Genomic DNA, 12,421 nt, shown 5'->3' with positions numbered 1-12,421 from the left:
TTCCCTGCAGCATCCCCCAGCTCCACACCGCTGAAGGAGGTTCCGCCCGGGGCCAGCAGCCGGCTCTCTCCATCACCAACCTTTATTATGCAGCCGGCTGGGGGCTGCCACCAGTGGGAGTGCAGGGCCAAGTGGTGGCCCCGTGCAGCCAGGATGGGGCCCCTTCCCACCCCACAGAGTGGGTGAGTATCTGTCCCCATCCCCACGTGTCCCCTGGCGCCGCTGCCAGCCCCGGGCTCAGCAGAGCTGCCGCTGCCGCCAGAGCTGCAGGATCTGCCGGAAAGGCCGGGCTGGGCGCAGCACCCGGCAGAGGCTGGGGTCGGCTGAGCGGCCGGTGCGCAGTGCACAGAGCAGGGCCGCCTTGCAGGCCTCCAGGCAGGGCTCGCGGGGCGGGTGGCCCTTGTGGAAGTGGTACCAGAAGCGCTGGAAGAGGCGCTCGTCATCCTGGAAGCGGCGGATGAGCAGGTCCCAGTCGGCGGGGAAGGCGGTGGCCATCCCGTAGGCCTCACGGGCGCGGTAGAGGCGCTGCCAGTGCGGCTCTGCCCCAGGCATGTTGGCCTCGGTGAGGTTGAGGATGAATGTCTCGTGGTCCAGCACGGCGTGGGAGCTGCCGTTGTAGGCGCCATCCACCTCGTACACGCGGTAGCCTGGGGGCAGCAGTCAGGGGTTCTGCAGGGCCGCACCACAGCCAGAGCGGGAGGGGAGGGGAGGGGAGGGGATGGAGGGCTCACCGGGGTTGAGGTTGATGTAGGTGGTGACGCTGGGTGCCACAAAGGCCACAGAGACAGGGCGCGTCAGGGTGTCCTCATCGTAGAACATCTCAAACTCGTCCACGTGCGTGTGCCCGAAGAACTGTGCTGCGATGGTGCCTTCAAACCTGAGCGTGGGGCAGCAGGGGTGAGGGCAGCCAGCGCCAGACCCCGGCCCCGGCCCCGCGGCGCTGCCCGGGGCTGGCCCCACCCCACACCGCTGCTCCCGTGACTCGTTGCACCAGCCTGGCTGCTGCTGCGCCCACGGCACCCGCTGGCGCCAGCTCCCACCCGGCCCTCGCCCTTGGCCTCCTGCCCTTGGACGGCATCAGGCGCAGCAGGGCCCCGGCACGGACCCGGCCCTCCGCAGGCTGACCTGTTGACGATGCGGTAGTAGTTCCAGCTCCAGCTCCGCAGGCAGTGGGCTGGAGGGATGTGCCCGATGATGTGCACCTAGGGGCAGCAGCCAGGAGAGGGGGGGCTGGTGCGGGATGCACAGGGGTCGCGGGGCCCTGGGACCTCCCCACCCTGCTGATGCCCACCTTCTCCCCCTGCTGCTCGGCGGCCTCCAGAACGCCCACGAGCCACTGCAGCTGCCCCGCAGGGTCGGTGGAGTTGATGAGCAGCCAGAAGTTGGCCTGGGAGCAGAAGTTCATGTTGAGCGAGACGAGGCGCAGCCCAGGCCATACCTGCACCGTGTAGAAGCCAGCGGCTCTGCAGGGAAGGGGGGGTGTCAGCGCTGACTGCCCGGGGCTGCGCTATCCCCATGTGTCTGACACACGTCCCCCACCAGCCTGCAGTACCTCAGACGCCCCCTTCCTCCCCTCATCTGCCCCAAGCAGCAGTGCCCCTGCCCCAGGCCCCTGTGTGCCCCTGATCTGCAGCCCCACCCCCCCGCCTGTCCAAGCATCCTCCCACCAGGAGTCCCCCCGTGCCCTGCAAGCTCCTTGCCCCTGTGCCCCACAGCCAGCCCAGAGCCCCCCCGGTCCTCACAGCCTGGAGCCCCCCCAGCCCCTTGCTCCCTGCGCGGCCGCCCCACCGGAGGGTCTGCAGCGCCGGTGGGGGCAGCCAGTCCTGCCAGGCCTCAGCCATCGCGTCGTACAGCCACGCCGAGGACTGGTTGCCGCGCACGTAGGGTGGGGGAAAGGCATTGACGGGGGTGGCCTCATGGTTGCCCACGGCAGGGTAGACGGGCAGGGTGCCCAGGTGCTGGCGCAACAGCGCGGTGACGGTGCGCAGGGCCAGCAGCTGGTCCTCGCGGCGCTGCTGCCAGACGTTGTGTGCCGGGATGTCACCCGTCCAGTACGCGGCGGCAAAGGGGCCAGCGTGGCGCAGCTGGGCCAGCAGCGCCGCGATGGTGTGCAGCGGCAGGTCGCACTTGCTGTACTCGCCCCAGAAGCCAGCGCCGCCAGGGCCGGGGCGGGCGGCGCCGCGGCAGCAGAGCGGGTCGGGGCAGGCAGGCTCGCTGCCCGGGGTGTAGAGCCGGTCCCAGTGCAGGTCGGTGAGGAAGAGGACGCGGGCGCTGGGTGCGCCGGGTGGCGGGGGCACCGGGGGCCGCACCGGCGGCTTGGGGGCGGCGGGCAGGGAGACGTTCCAGGCGCCGAAGATGTCCCAGTGGCCGCAGCGCGGGCCCAGCAGCAGCCCGCAGGCCTCGCCGGGCCGCAGCACGGAGCGGGCCCAGGCGGCCACCACGTCGCGCTGGAAGAGCTGCACGGCCTGCCGGCAGATCTCGGGGCGCGCCAGCCGCAGCTCCTGGCACAGGCCCGCCGCCACGCGCCCCACGCGCGCCACGTTGGGCTCCAGCTGCGGCAGGCGAAGGGGACGCGCTGGTCCTCGCTCTGCCGGCACCCGGCCCCGGGGGAAGCGGGCGGCCTCGGCCGGGTTCCCCTTCCCCTTCCTGGCCCCAGCGCCCATCTCTGTCCCCAGCTGTCCCTGTCCCGTCCCGTCCCGTGACCCACCACAAGGCACGTCCCATCCCAACAGCGGCTGTCACGAGGCTCCAGCCCTGCCCCGGGCCTCGCTGCTCCCATCCCTGTGCCCTCTCGGCCCTGGTCCCGGCCCCGACCTCGCTGGCCCCGCTCTGCCCGTTCCTGTCCAGCCCCTGCCTCGGCCTCATCCCGGCCCTGTTCCTGTCCCCATGCCGCTGCCTTCCCAACCTGGCCTGTCCCATCCTGGTGTCCCACCGTCCCGGTGCCCTCCCCTCCCGTCCTGTCCCAGTGCCCTCCCGTCCCGGTGCTCCCCCGTCCCGTCCTGTCCCGGTGCCCTCCCTTCCCGTCCCGTCCCGTCCCCCTCTCCCCGTCCCGGTGCCCTCCCCTCCCTTCCCCTCCCCCCCGGTGCCCCCCCCCCCTTCCCCTTCCCTCCCCGCCCCCGCCCCCCCCGTCCCGGTGCCCTCCCGTCCCGTCCCGTCCCGTCCCGCCCCGGTGCCCCCCAGCCCCGGTCCCCTCCCCTCCCGGTCCCGTCCCCCCCCGTCCCGTCCCCCCGTCCCGCTGCCCGCCGGCACCTGCAGCGCCAGGTCGAGCGCCCCGAAGAGCAGCCGGCAGCCCGGGCACGTCAGGTTGCGCCAGCCCCAGCGCGGCCCCGCCGCCTCCAGCAGCGCGGCGCCGGGCGGTGACAGCGCCGCCGACAGCGGCAGCGCCAGGGCCAGCGCCAGGGCCAGCGGCGGGGCCCGGCCCGCGCCCACCGCCATGGCCGGGACGGCTCCGAGCGGGGCGGGGCGGGGCCAAGGCGAGGGGGCGGGAACGGGGCGCGGGGGCGGGGCGCCCCGCGGGGCACGATGGGAGATGTAGTCCCGCGGGGTAGCGGGCACGGCCGGAGGGGGAGTCCCGGGGGCACGGCCAGCGACGGATCGCACCGGGACGCGGCGCTCGGTGGAGGCCGGGAGGGCAGCGCGGGGGAGGGATGGAGGCCCTGCTGGGAGATGGGGGCCCTGCTGGGCGTCCTGGAGACGGAGTCCCGTGAGGTCACGGCCAGGTGGAGCCCCGCTGGGGTGCTGCGGGACGTGGGGTCACAGAGGGAACGGGGGGGGCTGCGGGACATGGAGCCCCGCGGGTCAGAATGGGAGATGGAGTCATGGAGGGAATGGGGGGGCTACGGGACATGGAGCCCCGCTGGTCAGAGATGGAGTCACGGAGGGAACAGGGGGCTACAGGAGATGGAGCCCTGCTGGGGCACTGCAGGACGTGGGCTCACAGAAGGAACAGGGGGGTACAGGACATGGAGCCCCCCTGGGGCACTGTGGGATGTGGGGGCATGGAGGGAACGTGGGGGGCTATGGCAGATGGAGCCCCGCTGGTCAGAGGTGGAATCCAACTGGGGAGCTATGGGAGTCCTGTTGGGGGGCTATGGGAGGCAGAGGCCCATTAAGGCATTCAGGGAGACGTAGTCCCACGGGAGAGCCGTGGGAGATGGAGTCCTGTTGGAACAGGGTGGGAGATGGAGCCTGGGAGAGGCGCTGTGGGAGGTGGAGTCCCACCAGGTGCTGTGGGAGAGGGAGTCCAGTGGGCGCTGTCTGAACGGGAGCACAGCACCTGAAGCCCGTGGGGACCCCCTCCTGCTGCCCACGGGGACATCTCAGTCCCCCCCCCACCCCACGGGTCCTGTGCTGCTGCCCACGGGATCTGCTGCTGGGTGCCAGGGGCTGTGCTTGTGTCCGGGGGGGCACAGCTGTGTGCGTGTGCAGGTACAGGTGTGAGTGCGTGCAAGTGCCAGGCGCAGCTGTGCGCACGTGCACAGGTGTGCAGGCGTGTGTGCAGGGCTGTGTGCCCGAGCATGCATGGCTGTGCAAACCTGAGCAGCTGCGTGTGCATGAACGCACACAAGTGTGTATACGCGCCTACGCGGGGGTGTGAGCCGTGGATGGGGCGGGGTGAGAAGCGGGGTGGGTGGCACCAGGCAAAGGCTTTATTGTGGCCGCAGCCCGCGGGGAGCGAGCAGGGAGGGCCCGGGCTGGGGGCTTCCCCCCATCACCCCCGCCTCCGGCCCCACAGGTGGGGCGAGGGGAGCACGGGGGCCACCGCCGTCCTGCTCAGCCCAGGGCCGCAGCGCAGAGCCCGCAGGCACGGGGGGTGCCCCAGGGCAGGTGGGGGGGGGGGGGGGGGGGCACACAGAGGCTCGCGGGTACCACTGAGGCTGGAGGGGTAGAGGAGACGCGAAGCACAGGGGGCTGCGTCAGGACACGAGGGGGAGTTGGCGGGGGCAGAGGGGCGCGGGGCCGGGCTCAGGGGGGCCCGAGGCTGCTGACAGTGGTGTAGCTGAACTTGGAGAGCGAGGCGTTGACGTTGGCCACGTCCTCATCGAGCGGGCGGCGTGGGCAGGCGTGGCGGCAGCCGGTGCAAGTGCCCAGGAAGGCCTTGCGGAAGCGGCGGTTCATGAAGCAGTAGATGAGGGGGTTGGCACAGGCGGAGGTGTAGGAGAGGAGGTGGATGAAGGAGATGGGTGTCCCCGAGAGCGCGCGCTGGGCTGCCCGCGGTGCAAAGGCACGCCAGGTGTTGGCAGTGAAGATGGGCAGCCAGCAGAGGAAGAACATGGCCACGATGACCACCAGCATGCGGATCACACGCCGCTTGGCCACCAGCTTTGCCTCTGAACTGTTGATGCGTGCCCGGTCCTGCTGTGCGCCCGCTGTGCCCAGAGCACGCAGCTCCAGCGCGCCGCCTGGCCGGGAGAGCTGCAGGTAGCAGCCATCCCCCTCATCGCAGGCAGGTGCCAGCTCCGCGCTGCCATTGCGCTGGGCTGTGGGAGGGGAGCGGGACATGGTCACATCCCCAGCCCCATGGCACCACCCGGACCCGTGCAGTGCCAGGCACGGAGCAGCACGGCCTGCCCGGTGTGACAGGTGTCAGGAGGCGAGGCAGCTCTGGGGGCTCAGCCCTGCTGCGTGCCCCAGGCAGGAGGTGCTGAGCGGAGCTGTGCCCTGCAGGATTGTGCAGGTCCCCAGCTCCCCATCTCCTCACCTGCAGCCTCCCCCTTGATGTCCAACTCAAAACGGATCCCTCGATAGAGCTCACGAGAGATGAGCCCGTAAGCCACGATCATCACCACTCCAGGGATGAAGAAGAGGATGAGAAGCAGCAGAACATACCTGGAAGGCACAGCACTTGTTGCACGGCAGCCCCTCACCCAGCCCTGCCACAGCAGCTGTGCTGGGTGCAGCAGCGTGCGGCCCAGGGCCGGGGCCAGCTCACCAGGCCTGCCGGACGTGCTCGCTGGGCCAGTCGTGCGTGCACTGGCTGAGGGCTGGGCGGGCGCCGCGGGCGGGCACGGCCCGCGTGGTGCTGTAGATGGCGTAGGGCAGCATGAGCAGCGCCGAGAAGAGCCAGGTGCTGGCGATGACCCGGCAGGCGTGCGAGCGCGTCTGCCACACGCGGGATTGCAGTGGGTTGCAGATGGCGCTGTACCGCTCGATGGCGATGGCCACCAGGCTGAAGGTGGAGACTGACACGGAGACGCCTGCGGGCAGCCAGGGTCAGCGCCCGCAGCGCGGTGCGGCACAGCCCCCCGCCCCCCACCCACCGTACCCATGAGGTAGGCCATGAGCTTGCAGACAGCCTCCCCGAAGATGAAGGTGCCCATGAGGTTGGGGACGAGAGTGAAGGGCATGCAGCAGAGTGCCAGCATCAGGTCACTGAGTGCCAGGGACAGCAGGAACGAGTTGGTGACGGTGCGCAGGCGGCGGTTCAGGAGCAGCACGGCCACGACCAGGGCGTTCCCGCAGATGCTCAGCACAAAGATCAGCGCGTACAGCAGGACGCGCACTGTCAGGTCCAGGTCTGTGGGGCAGCAGGGTCACAGGCGGCCAAGTGCGTGTCCGGGCGCACCGGGCATGGCGAGGGCGGTGTGGCCGCGGATGGAGCCAAGCGCCCGGGCTCTCACCAGCCCTAGCAAGCGTCTGGTGGGCAGAGCCGGGATGTCCCCGCGGCCATCACTGCAGCGGATGCGGTGCCAGGATGCCCGGGCGCTCTCCCTCCCCAGCGCGGCTCGGCGGGCACGACGCCACCCAGGCTGGGCTCCAGCACCAGGGCAGCGGACGGGCAGACGCCGGAGCCGCGGTGGTGCTGACGCTCCCCGGGGCCGGGCGCCGGCAGCCCCGAGCCCCTCGCTCCCCGGCCGCGCTCGGACGTGACCGCGGCGGCTTCGCGCCGGGAGCTGAGCGAGCCCCGGCCGCGCGGCCAGCGACGGGCACCGGGACCGAGGCACCGGGGCGGGGGCTGCGCGCCCCGGGGCTCCGCTCCCGCCTCCGCCCGGCACCTTCGCTGCCCCCGCGCGGGCACAGCCCGGCCCCGAGCCGCGCTGCAGGGCTGCCGGGCGCTGGGCACCGGGCCGGCGGGGCTGGGGCACACGGGGGAACCGCGGGCGCGCCGGGTTGCGCCGGGCAGGAGACGGGGCGCACGGCGGGACGGACCGGCTGCCGCGTCCCGTCCCGTCCCACCCCGCCCCGGTCTCACCTTTGGGCGCCGGGGGCCCGCGGAGGCCCCTGCGGAGGAGGTCGCAGGCGGAGCTGTTCCAGCCGGAGCCGGAGCCGGAGCCGGAGCCGGTGCCGGTGTCCGTGCCGGTGCCGGTGCCGTTCCCGGGGCGGCAGAGCAGCTCCTGCAGGGACTCGTTGAGGCGCCGCGGGTCCATGGCGCCGCCGGAGCCGCCGTCAGAGCCGCCCCGCGCCCATCGCGCCCACCCCGGCGGCGGCACCGGCGGCGGCCCCGGGAGGAGGCTCCGCGCCGCCCCGCTCGCTCCGGAGCCGCCGGGAGAGTGAGCGGGGGCGGCGCCCGGCGGCGGGGGCGCGGGGCGGGGGCGCGGGGCGGGCCGGGGGCGCGGCAGCGGCAGGGAGCGGGGGGAGCCCGGGGGGAGCCGGGGGGAGCCGGGGGGAGCGGCGGTGGCGGGGCAGAGGGGCGCGGGGGGGCCGCGGGCTGCGGAGCAGCGGGGGCCGCCGGCCGGCAGCGGGAGCCGGGTTCGTGGGACCCCACGTGGGGCCGGGGCTCGGGGACCTCGGGGGCTCGAAGGGCTCGGGGGGCTCAAGGGGCTCGGGGGGCTCGAAGGGCTCGGGGGGCTCAAGGGGCTCGGGGGGCTCGAAGGGCTCGGGGGGCTCGGGGCTCGCACCCCGCCCTGGCGGGGCCGTTCCGGCCGCTCCCCGCAGCATTCCCGGGTGCCCGGGCAGCGGCTGCCGGCGGCTGCCGCCCGCTGTTTGCCCAGGCTGCCCGGGGCTGTTTGCCGCAGCTGCGCCGCTCCCAGCCGGGGCCGGGCCGCGGTCCGCCCGGGGGAGCGGGGCCGCTCCCGTTGCCGCCGCACCCGGGGCCTCGGAGATCCCGGCCCCCTTGTCCGCTCCCGTCCCCAACCCCATCCCTGTTCCGACCCCATCCCCTTCCCACCCACACTCCCGTTCCGTCCTCATCTCACCCCCCTCCGTGTCCCTTTTCTGACCGTCCTTCTCCCCGCCCTATCCCCATCCCTGTCCCTGTTCGGAACCCGTCCCTGACCCTCTCTTGTCTCCTCCCTTCCCTGTCCCCTTCCCCATCCCATCCCGTCCCATCCCCGTCCCTGTCCCTGTTCTGACCGTGTTTATCCCCATCCCTGTCCCCGTACCCTCCCGCCCCATCCCGTCTTGTCCCCTCCCATCTCATCCCCCTCCCTGTTCCCATCCTATCCCTGCCCCTGTTCTGAACCTTGGCCCTGTCCCATCCCCATCCCTGTTGCCTCCTGACCTGCTCACCCATCCTCTCCCCTCCCTGTCCCCATCCCTGTCCAGACCCTGTCCCCTCCCCTTCCCATCCCCATCCCCATCCCCATCTCTGAACCCACCCTTATTCCCGTCCCATCCCTGTCCCACCCCCCTTCCTGTCCCCATTCCTGTCCCCTCCAGCCTGATCCCCTGCTGTCCCTTCCCACCCCATCCCCGTTCCTGTCCCCTCCTGTCCCTTCCCACTCCTGTCCTCTCCCCACCCAGGTGGCCCTGGCCCCGTCTCTGTCCTGCTCTGGTTCCTGCGGCCGCTGTGCTGGGAGCCCCCCGGCCCTGCCAGGGCACAGCCCGGTGCCTGCCCCCGCTGCCCCGTCGCCACAGCTCCTGTTCGGTCATGAACAACCATCCTCGTTATCTAGCAACTGTTGTCATTGTTACATAGCAACTATTGTCACCATCACCTAGCGGTTGTTGTCCTTGTTACCTAGCGACTGTTGTCATCGTTACCCAGCGATGGCTGTCACAAAGCACCCAGTGTCACCGCACACCTGACAGCCGGACAGGTCCCTTGACCTTCAGTGCCGGGGGCCTCTGCGTCTTGTGCCCCGCACCCCCATGGGACCCTGGCCCCTGGTGGGTCCCTGTACACCAGTGGGGCCCTGCACCCCCGTGCGCCCCTGTACACCTGTCCCACTACCCTGTACACCAGTGGGGCCCTGTACACCAGTGGGATTCTGTACCCTGGTGGGACCCTGTGCCCCCATGGGACCCTGTACCCCAGTGGGACCCCACATCCCCATGGAAACCCGCACCCTGGTGGGACCCCGTACACCAGAGGGAGCCCGTACACCATTGGGACCCTGCACCCTGGTGGGACCCTGTGCCCTCATGGGACCCCGTACACCAGTGGGACCCCGTACACCATTGGGACCCTGCACCCTTGTGGGACCCTGCACCCCCATACGACCCTGCACACCAGTGGGACCCTGTGCCCCAGTGGGATCCTGTCCTCCATCAGGACGCTGTCCCCCATCAGGACCCCATCCCCCATCAGGTCCCTGCAGCCTGGCAGGCGCCTGGTCCCTGGCTGGAGCCCGTCCCCTGGCCAGGCGCCGCTGCTGGGCCCTGCTCTCAAGGCGCCCGATGCGCAGTGCCAGCTTGAAGGCGCTGGACTCCAGCTGGGCCAGCAGCCGGGCCACCCGTGTCTGCAGCTCCTCCAGGGCCACCTCCAGCGCCTGCACTCGGTGCTCAGCCTCCTCCGCCGCTGCCGCCGCCGCCGCCTCAGCATGCACATCCAGCTTCTCCATGCGCAGCAGGATCTCGCGGCCCTTGGCCTCCATCAGGGCGCGGGCGCTGGGGAACTCGGCCAGCACCTCTGTCAGGTCCTCCTTGGAGAGGCAGAAGAGGTCTGAGTAGCCGATGCTCTGGATGTTGGCGGTGCGACGGTTTCCCGACCTGTTCCCTGGGGATGCAGGGCTGCGGTGAGGCCTGGGCTGGAGGGTGTGCTTGCAGGGGTGTGGCAGAGGCTCACCTCGGATGTTGATGAGGCTGATCTCCCCGAAGTAGAGCCCCTCGCCCAGGATGGCGAGCCGTGTGACGCCGTCGGCCGCCACCACAGCCAGACGCCCCTCGCGGATGAAATACATCTCACGCCCCACGTCGCCGGTGCGGCACACGAACTCGCCGGGGCTGAAGACCTGGGGCCGCAGCTTGAGCACCAGTGCCTCCAGCACACCGCGCTCGCAGCTCTGGAAGAGGGACACCTTGCGCAGGGCTGGCAGGTGCACGCTGGCAGCCACCTCAGCCCGCAGCCGGCTGGGCAGGTGCCGGAGCACGGCCCGCTCCCCCACCAGCTTCCTGTGCGCCCGCAGGTGCTGGTGCCAGCCAGCCACCCGCCGCGCCAGCCGCCCCCCAACACCATGTGCCTGCAGGTACTCCTGCACCGGGCCATGGTCGGGGTAGAAGGCGGCATCGGCTGCGTTCATGTTGGCGATGACGGAGCTCATGCTGCCCATGATGGTGGCGAAGCCCAGCACGGCCAGCAGGAAGCCGGCGGTCATGAAGAGGAACTCCTCCTCGCGCTGGGGCTCCGGCGTGTCACCCACGGTGGTGAGGATGAGGGTGGAGATGTAGAAGCTATGCAGGTACTGCCGCAGCGGGCGGGCGAAGCCGGGGCGGCTGGCGTTGGGATAGACCCAGTCGTCGGCACCCAGCCCCAGGTGGGTGGAGAGGGCAAAGTAGAGGCAGCCGTTCCAGTGGATGGTGACGAAGACGTAGAGCATCAGCTTGGCGATGCGGAAGGCATAGGGGTGGGCAGTGCGTGTCTCCCGGCGGTCAAAGGCTTCGAAGAGCCGCGGGGCGCGCAGGCAGCGGTTGGCTCGCACGGCCGGCACGGCCGGCCCCAGGTGCAGGTAGAGCAGGTCGGTGGGCAGCACCGAGGCCACGTCCCAGGGGAAGCAGGCAGAGCGCAGGTAGCGCCGCCGGATCTGCGCCCGGTCCTGCACCAGGATGCCCTCCTCCAGGAAGCCTGGGGGCAGTGAGTCAGCACTCGGCCCCGTGGGGAGCCCCTGGGGGGTGGAGGGCCCTGGGTCCGGGAGGGATGTGGCGGGGCTGGGGGCAGGGGACTCGTGGGTATGGGGGCTCCCTGTGGGATGGGGGCACCCGAATGGGGGGTGAGAGGCCGTGGGGTGGCCCTGTGCTGGTAGAGGTGAGGGGCACCACACATGTCACCACGGGGCCCCGTGCTGCCCGCGTCGCTGTACTGCTGAGGGGCTCGGCAGATGGGCGCCCACCCCAAAATGTCAGCCCGGCCCCACCCCTGCCCCCTGCCCGGTGACTGCTGTGCTCCCAGGTCTGTGTGTGCCAGACACGTGTGTGTGTGTGCCACGTGTGTGTGTGCACATGCCACATGCATGTCACACAGGTTTGTGCATGCGTGTCTTCACATTCAAGTACGTGTATCTGTGCACGCGCACATGGGCATGCATATGTGCTCACACATGTGTGACTGCATGTAATTGTGTGTGCACGTGCCCGTGCACACACACGTTGTGTTTGTGCAAGTGGGTGAGCGTGCGGCTGGGCGTGTGGGCGGACTGGGGCACTGACCGGTGTGGAGGTGCACGGCGATGTCCAGCAGGTAGAGTGCGTCGCTCAGGCAGTCCAGGCTCAGCCACAGCACCACGTGCTGCTCCTGGAGGTCGGCGAAGCAGGACCTGGCAGCGCCGGCACCGTCACCGGGCTGCCCAGAGCTGGCCCCAGCCCCTGGGGCACCTCCCTGGCTGCAGCACCGGCGCCCACCCCGCACCCCGGCACCTGCAGATGATGACGATCCAGTTGTACATGATGGGCAGGACCATGGCGCTGAGCCACCAGTAGTACCAGTCCCCGGAGGGGTCGAGGATCCAGCTCTGGGGAGCGGCAGCGCTGCTGGGGAGGCACGGGGGGGTCGCGGTGCACGGGCCCCTCCCGGGATGGGCCCTGCCGCCCCACCGTGCCCCACCGTGCCCCACGCCCCCAGCTCAGCTGCACCCCGCCACGGGGCAGCGGCGCTGGTGGGGGATCCCCCTCGTGCCCCGTGCCCGGTCCCCCCGGCGGGGCAGCCGGGCCTCGCTCACCCCTGCGTGCGGCCGGTGCGGGGTGCCGGGGCCCGGTCCCAGCGGCGGGACAGCACCGCGCTGAGGCTGCGCATCCTGCACCCCGATCGCGGTGCTGCTGCGGGGCCGGGGCGCGGCCGCGGCAGTGCCGGGCGGGTCCTGGCAACCGGGGTCCCTGGGGGCTGCTCACGCGCGCACCGGGACGCGAGCGCTGCCGTGCGCGTCCCCGGGGCCGCGGGGGGCGGCGTGCCGCCGGCGCTGCCGCCGGGCTCGGGGCGGTGCGGGGCTGGCAGCGGGACGGGGGGCGCCGCGGGGGCGGGGGGTGGCGGCCGGTGCCCGGTGCAGGCACAGCCGGTGCGGGGGGCGCAGCTGGGGGCGCCGTGCCCCAGGCGGGCTGCCCGTGCCCCGCG

General features: G+C 71.8%; 3 protein-coding genes across 3 annotated transcripts; all 3 read right to left on the bottom strand.

Moving 5' to 3' along the window:
- Positions 1–66: 66 nt before the first annotated feature.
- On the bottom strand, positions 67–3,469 carry SMPD1 (sphingomyelin phosphodiesterase 1). Its single transcript, XM_035569524.2, has 6 exons — positions 3,250–3,469; positions 1,789–2,552; positions 1,292–1,463; positions 1,126–1,202; positions 732–877; positions 67–647 (listed from the first exon to the last, which is right to left on the bottom strand). Exons 1-6 carry the CDS (start codon positions 3,433–3,435, stop codon positions 238–240), a joined length of 1,755 nt encoding a protein of 584 aa, XP_035425417.1. The 5' UTR covers positions 3,436–3,469; the 3' UTR covers positions 67–237.
- Positions 3,470–4,965: 1,496 nt separating this feature from the next.
- CCKBR (cholecystokinin B receptor) lies at positions 4,966–7,367 on the bottom strand. Its single transcript, XM_035569527.1, has 5 exons — positions 7,193–7,367; positions 6,266–6,517; positions 5,933–6,197; positions 5,702–5,829; positions 4,966–5,480 (listed from the first exon to the last, which is right to left on the bottom strand). The coding sequence occupies exons 1-5, from the start codon at positions 7,365–7,367 to the stop codon at positions 4,966–4,968; spliced, it is 1,335 nt and encodes a 444-aa protein (XP_035425420.1).
- A 1,623-nt stretch (positions 7,368–8,990) lies between these two features.
- On the bottom strand, positions 8,991–12,106 carry CNGA4 (cyclic nucleotide gated channel subunit alpha 4). The gene is made up of 5 exons (XM_035569539.1): positions 12,033–12,106; positions 11,731–11,844; positions 11,524–11,630; positions 9,947–10,942; positions 8,991–9,877 (listed from the first exon to the last, which is right to left on the bottom strand). The coding sequence occupies exons 1-5, from the start codon at positions 12,104–12,106 to the stop codon at positions 8,991–8,993; spliced, it is 2,178 nt and encodes a 725-aa protein (XP_035425432.1).
- Between the last annotated feature and the right edge of the window lie 315 nt (positions 12,107–12,421).

The sequence above is a fragment of the Cygnus atratus genome, chromosome 1 (genome assembly GCF_013377495.2).
Source record: "Cygnus atratus isolate AKBS03 ecotype Queensland, Australia chromosome 1, CAtr_DNAZoo_HiC_assembly, whole genome shotgun sequence".
Lineage (NCBI taxonomy): Eukaryota > Metazoa > Chordata > Aves > Anseriformes > Anatidae > Cygnus > Cygnus atratus.
Note: the sequence above shows the minus strand (reverse complement) of the source record. Positions and strands in the feature narration are given on the sequence as shown.